The sequence below is a fragment of the Metopolophium dirhodum genome, chromosome 2, assembly GCF_019925205.1.
Source record: "Metopolophium dirhodum isolate CAU chromosome 2, ASM1992520v1, whole genome shotgun sequence".
Classification (NCBI taxonomy): domain Eukaryota; kingdom Metazoa; phylum Arthropoda; class Insecta; order Hemiptera; family Aphididae; genus Metopolophium; species Metopolophium dirhodum.
In genome coordinates this window covers 34,177,104-34,183,765 of record NC_083561.1, presented here as the reverse complement: position 1 = coordinate 34,183,765, position 6,662 = coordinate 34,177,104, and the positions used below count along the sequence as shown (strand labels likewise).

The window sequence follows — 6,662 nt, the reverse complement described above, 5'->3', positions numbered from 1 at the left end:
AATGGGCCTTTTATTGGGAACAAACTCCAAACTGAACCTTCTGAATAGCGGACACCTCCGAATAACGAACCGACTTTTCAGTGACCGAGAGTGTCCGGTATATGTGGTTTCACTGTATCCATATTAAACAAATGAATGTACGTATGGGGCTTTTAGACATGGAAACTACTGAAACCAATTGGCACCGCATTTTGCACACATATTTCTTGAGGCTTGGGAAGTGTTCATAACTTCATTTTTATCCCTCATGGGTTGTCACTGTGTGGCACATACAGAAATATCAGGATATTATTTTACAGGATCACGAAAATTGAATGTTTTATTTGCTTATATACAATGTTAGCATTGGTTACAGAAGTAAAATAGACTTATATGCTATAATATATTATTATATATACATAAATTATCTAATGTATATTTGTAGCTTACATACTCAATAACTACATGACCAATTTTAACAAAAATATCAAAGATTGTTCTTAGATATCTGATTTATCTGAATTAGTTCATAAAGCGAGGTATACCGACGCTGGATTTGCCCGTAAAATAGACATAGTACACTAAAACAGAGATAGCGCCGTATTTCATATTTTTTCATTTTTTATTTTGATATTGGACATAGTTGAGTTATACGGCTGGTTATATAATAATTGTTATGTATTAAGTAAACTAACTACAATTTTTTTCAGGAAACGCCTAACCTAACGAAAAGATTTTTAATTTCTCAATAAAAACTTTACACAATGTTTGATATTTGATTAAACCAGAATTTCATTACAGTGTCAATGTAAACTTAAAATAAGTAAGCGTGTATATAATGTATTAACATAAAATCATGTTTCAATGAGTTTAATGTAAAAATAATATAGTTACATGAGAAGTGAAATTATTGATCTGTGATTCTAAAAATCCGTAACATTTAGCACTTAGTACCTATACCGAAATTACTAAGTATAAAATAAAATTAAATGAATTTTCTAATAGGAAAGTGAATCTAGTTGGTACTTTGGGGGGATCAAAAGTAAAAATTTCCCAGTAGTTTTCAAAAGCGACGTGAAAAACAAAAGAAAAATTAAGGGAAAACGGGAATTTTTACGCAAAATCTATTTTCGAGAAAATCGATTTTGGTTTTTGGTGTAACTCTAAAACAAATGACCGTAGAGACATGAAATTTCGACTGAATGTTTATAATTGCATTTCCTATACACCATAACATTTTCCAAATATTTTGACTTATTTTGAGCTGTTTACGGACAATGTCAATTTCCATTTTTTTTTTAGATTTTTTTTCTATAAATATCAATAAAATTTTATCTGTTGAGTAAAAAAGCTTGAAAATTTAATAGAAGGCTCCTAGGTTATTGTTTCAAAGGCAGATGAAAAAAATTCACAGTTTTTATTTATAAGCATTTAAAGTTCAAATTTTGACAAAATACGGAAAAATCACGAAAATTAGCAAATTATTTTGAGATGAGAATTCATAAAAATTATTCTTTTTAAATCTAAGATAAAATAATCTACAAGAAACTTAAATTAAATTTTTATGAGCATCTGAAATTTATATTTTTACAACATTTGATATTCACTCGATTTCTCATGTAACGATTTTGCTATTTTGTTGTTATTCAAAAACGAATAACTGTAGATACATGAACATTTTACTGAATGTTTATATTTTCATTTTCTATACACCATACAATTTTGAAAATATTATGAGTCTTTTTGAACTTTTTACGAACATTGCCAGTTTTCAATTTTTTTAGTTTTTTTTTTTATAAATATCAATAAAATTTTATTTGTTTGGTAAAAAGCGTGAAAATTTAATGCAAGGCTCCTGATATAGGTATTAGTTGAAAAATATTAAAAATACATATAATTTTTTTTTATAAGCATTTAAAGTTCAAATTTTGAACAACATTTATCAAATTTATTAATTATTTTGTAGTTAAAAATGTATAAAATGTTTAACTTTTGTGGCTAAGGATTGAAAATTTAAAACAAGGCTCCACGTAAATAGGTTATATATAAATTACTTTATTCACAATAATATCATCAAATATACTTGGTAATATCATAGGGTGACTGACCGTTTTCGCTCAGAATCGTTTTTCTTATACAATGATATTATATCATTGAATTCAAATTTAACACCATCCATTACAATGACCCACTTGTAACCTACTGTATAGCAGAGCGACATCCACTTACCCACCTTTTTTATTATTTTTTCTTAAATTTTTATTGAACCTGTTTTTATAATAATTTACTATTCAGTATACAGAAATTAATATCTATTAGAATCTAAGGGAAGTTTTTTCAATTACCAGAACATATTATTACCAAGCTATTTCAATAAAATTAGGTATATCCTAGTGTTATCAATATTAAAATATCATTTATTTATTTATATTATTTTTGTATCTATATATCAATTATTTTAATGAATTCTGATTTAAAAAATCTATAAATGTCGACAACGATTAAACGGTTAAATATTTTTTAGTACCTAGTTAATTATTTTATTATATTTCTTTAGGTATGGTCTGTCTCTAATACCATAAAATGTTAAAATATAAATGCATTTATATTTTGTTTGAATAATAGCGTTACAATTTTTTTTATTAATAGCGAAACGGGAGCGATTTTTTATAGAAGACATGCTCTACAGAATCTCTGATAGGCGGTATTATGTCATGATGAAATATTGGATAATATATAAATACAAAATAATAATAAATGTATTACAAAAATCATACGCTTAGTGATTTTAAAATCCAAGTTAAATATTATATTAAGGTGAAACTCGAAAACGTTTAAAATATTGTACCAATTCCTTCCCGTTTGAAAATTTTAAATTGTTAAGAAATACAAATAACAATTGCACATTAACAAATATATTAAATTTGGTTGCTTAATGCTTTAGTTACTGACTACTGTTAATTAGAAAAATAAATATAACAATTAGGGATTTTATTAGATTTTCAATCATAATAAGACGAACTTGGTTGCAAACTTTCTATTTTCAACTGAACCTTGAACGTGACCTAGAAAACCTGTTTTCTCACATGCATAAATATTTTATCGTTTAGTAAACGATTAATGCACAATATTATAAAATACCAAATGTAAGTTAATATATATTCAAGTGGGCTGTAATTGATAGATATTTACAGTTTAGTTGATGTAACCTCGACACAAATCAAAATCATAAAAACAATTTTCTGGAAAATATTTTCTCATAGTATCGTATTTTTAACCCGAACAAACAAATATTGTTTATCATTTTCCTTATGAATTTATATAAAATTATAGTCCTCACTCCTCAGCATTACTAAAAACACCATAATATATTATAATTACCTATATTATATGCATACCAAAATTAAAATGTCTAACAATATATATAATTTACCTATATAAAGCCATAAACTATATTCTCACTAGGACATTGTTATCCAAGAGTCATGTTAATTGAGTATAAATAAATCATAAATGTACATACAAATTGAAGGGAACCTAAAATACTCGTTTATATATGCTGTCGAATAATATTTTCTCACTATAATAGGTACGTATCTTATATTATAGGTATATACTATATGAAAAATTAGGTATATAATATCATTAATAATATTTAAAATTAATGTTTAGGTTCTATACACAACATTGTTTACAGCGTGAGTTTTCTATTGTGATGTATAACAATCTTATAATAAATTTAGCTACAAACTATGAAAAACTGTTATACCGTACAATACATGATAATTAGCCTCCTAAGACACATCATAATATGTAAACGTTATAAATTTGATGTAAATTTAAATAATTAGTTCGAAGGAGAAGGTATGTTATTATTACGGAGCATATTTTATTCATGTAATAACTGAACTTGACATAATTTTTTTTTTCATCTATACTGCCAACCATTTTGCTATTTTGATTTTAAATATACTCAATAATTGCAAATAACTGTCATATTTCTTTAGGTACATAGGTACATGATGTGAATTATTCAAAAGCAATAATGTGCATCTTTTATCAACCTTCAATCCTGCAAAAGACACATTATGTAGTATTTGCTAATTCAACGATATCATAATATGTAAACAAATCGTATATATTATCTAATATTTATATAATATAGAGTATTATATTGTGTTTGTCGTCAGATATTATTATATACAATCAATAAATGAATAAATATATATTTAACAGTAATAGGTATGAATAAATAATTGCATTACTCGTGTACAATTCATTATATTTAAAAAAGCCTAATTTATTATTAGTTATTTTAATTTATATAAGTGATTAAGTCTATTATATTTCATTTATTTGCATAATTATCTATGTAGTTGCCAATTATATATAAAACGTGGAAAATATAGTTTTACATAAATAGTTATACTTACATTTTTTCTTAGTAACTAATTTTGAAGTTTGATTAATTAAATTTTTTTTGACTCTGTTAGATAAAATAGATATGTTAATTAATTGGATTATGATTACATGTTTGTATTATACATTATGTACCTACTACTTACGTCCTATGGCTACATATATTATAGCATGCGTATACGTTTTAAATATAAGGGAATTAACGTGTAATATCATGTGTGAAAAATGATTAAAAAAAAAAATAATAACACTGTTGGTATAAGGAAACCCGTGTACCACTGTACCTAAATACCTAATACCTATTATAAATATATAATATATATAAATTAAGCATCTAACTATTAAAACAATTTTTAAATAAAGAAAAATTAATTAATTTTCCGTCAAGGAGGTATCAGAACATTCAAATGTAAAAGTAAAATAAAAAAAGTAAAAAAAATAAATAAAAGTCACAAAGTGTAACAAGTGATAAAGCGATAAATTAAGTTTAGTTAAATATTATGATCATCATTTCCTGCAGTATATTAATTGTATATTTATATAATTCTATAGCTTATATCAAACTTTTATTTAAAATAAACTGAAAACACGAATATCATTATAATTACACAGACTGTAAACCTAAAAACCTATAGTTATTAAAAATAATTAATAACTTACACTTATGTTTAAAGTTAACACTGAACAGTTATTATTTCAAATAGTGTTAAAAAAATAAAAAATTTTCGAATTTTTTTGTAAGATTTAAAGTAGGTTACTTACTCACATGGAATCCTAAAGTTATTATAGACAATTTTATACTATAGGTACACTTTTTTATCACCCTTATGTTTGTTACCATTTAAACGTCAAAAGTTTCAGCAATACATTTTCACCAAATGACACTGCAAGTGTGAGAAAAATAAAGGCATTTTAAGACGGTAGGATTGCACGTAGGTATTTTAAATTTTCCAAAAAGAAAATGTCGAACACTCAAACAATAACAATGCTTTTCGAAATGATAAATGTTCACTGATAACCGTAACTAAAACAATCGCCTGGTATGTAATGTTATGCAGAGACTTATACTTCTAAAAGAAATGGCGATTCGTGTTTGGGGCCGGGAGACGAGTTCCTGCTTCGCGGGCGGTCGGCGAGCGGGCAGAGCGCTGCGTTTGAAGCCGACGCCAATTTCTCGGCATGACAGCCACCGTTGTTGCAGTCGTGCACTGCCACCTCGACGTCGTCGTTGAGTCCTTCCGTGATCAGGACAACGGATGAAGGTTTGTTCTGATATTACATGAACGTACAGAGAAGTGTGTTATAAATAATATATTAAGTATATATAATTATACAATAATCTATATAGGTAATAGAAATATAGAATATATGTCTATGAAATCGGGCCAAATCTTGTTTTGGCTGTCTATAACTTCATGGACATGCATTTGTATTCTATGCAACTATATAACTATACTTAGTGTTTTCTAAACTCAACAGACATTCGAATTTGAGATCGTGGATAAATCCTCGCAGTGATGGTTAATGAACAAAGGACATATTTTCTCGTCGAAATCAGCCAAACATTGCCGATGACAAACTATCTTACATTCTATAAACAAATAATAACGAATTACAGCATAGACGTTTATAATATAGACTATTGAGTATGGTAATTATGGACTATAGACTCACCCTTGCACTTAATTTTAGTGATCCATGGCCATACGTTTCGTACTTTACAAATCGAACACGTCTTAAGGATCCTAGACGGTATATTTAAATCTTTCCAAACATGTCCATCGTTGATTTCAACACAGGCTATCTCCAACTCGCTCTGTATGCTTTAAAACAAAAACTTTTTCCATCCAAACAATACATATTTAAAATTACATTTGCTTACTAATCAATGCTTGGTTGAGAGATTTTTACTTTGTTTATCATTTATGTGTAAGTGTAGGAGTAGCCCTTTATTTGTTGAGCGCGAGTTTGTATTAAATATTGATAAGTTTTATGGTATTTTATCGAAAAGTATAAAGAACAAAACGCGTTGCTAACGAAAATATCGCGTGGGGATTTTTATCAATAAAATTTGTTTTTTTATTTTCTATCTAAAAGTCAATACATTATTTTGTCTCATAAGCTGGTTAATTTTCTAACCTTTCCATGCTTTTACATACATTTTGAAAATCATTTTTATTACCACTGTATAGTACTGTCTTCCTAATTACCGATTAACGTTAAACTTTTCGAAAAATTATAATATACCAATAAACATATTATAG

General features: G+C 26.7%; 1 protein-coding gene across 1 annotated transcript; it reads right to left on the bottom strand.

Moving 5' to 3' along the window:
- Window positions 1-5,460: 5,460 nt before the first annotated feature.
- On the bottom strand, window positions 5,461-6,321 carry LOC132938496 (uncharacterized). Its single transcript, XM_061005360.1, has 4 exons — window positions 6,281-6,321; window positions 6,073-6,221; window positions 5,880-5,989; window positions 5,461-5,667 (listed from the first exon to the last, which is right to left on the bottom strand). The coding sequence occupies exons 1-4, from the start codon at window positions 6,319-6,321 to the stop codon at window positions 5,461-5,463; spliced, it is 507 nt and encodes a 168-aa protein (XP_060861343.1).
- Window positions 6,322-6,662: the final 341 nt, after the last annotated feature.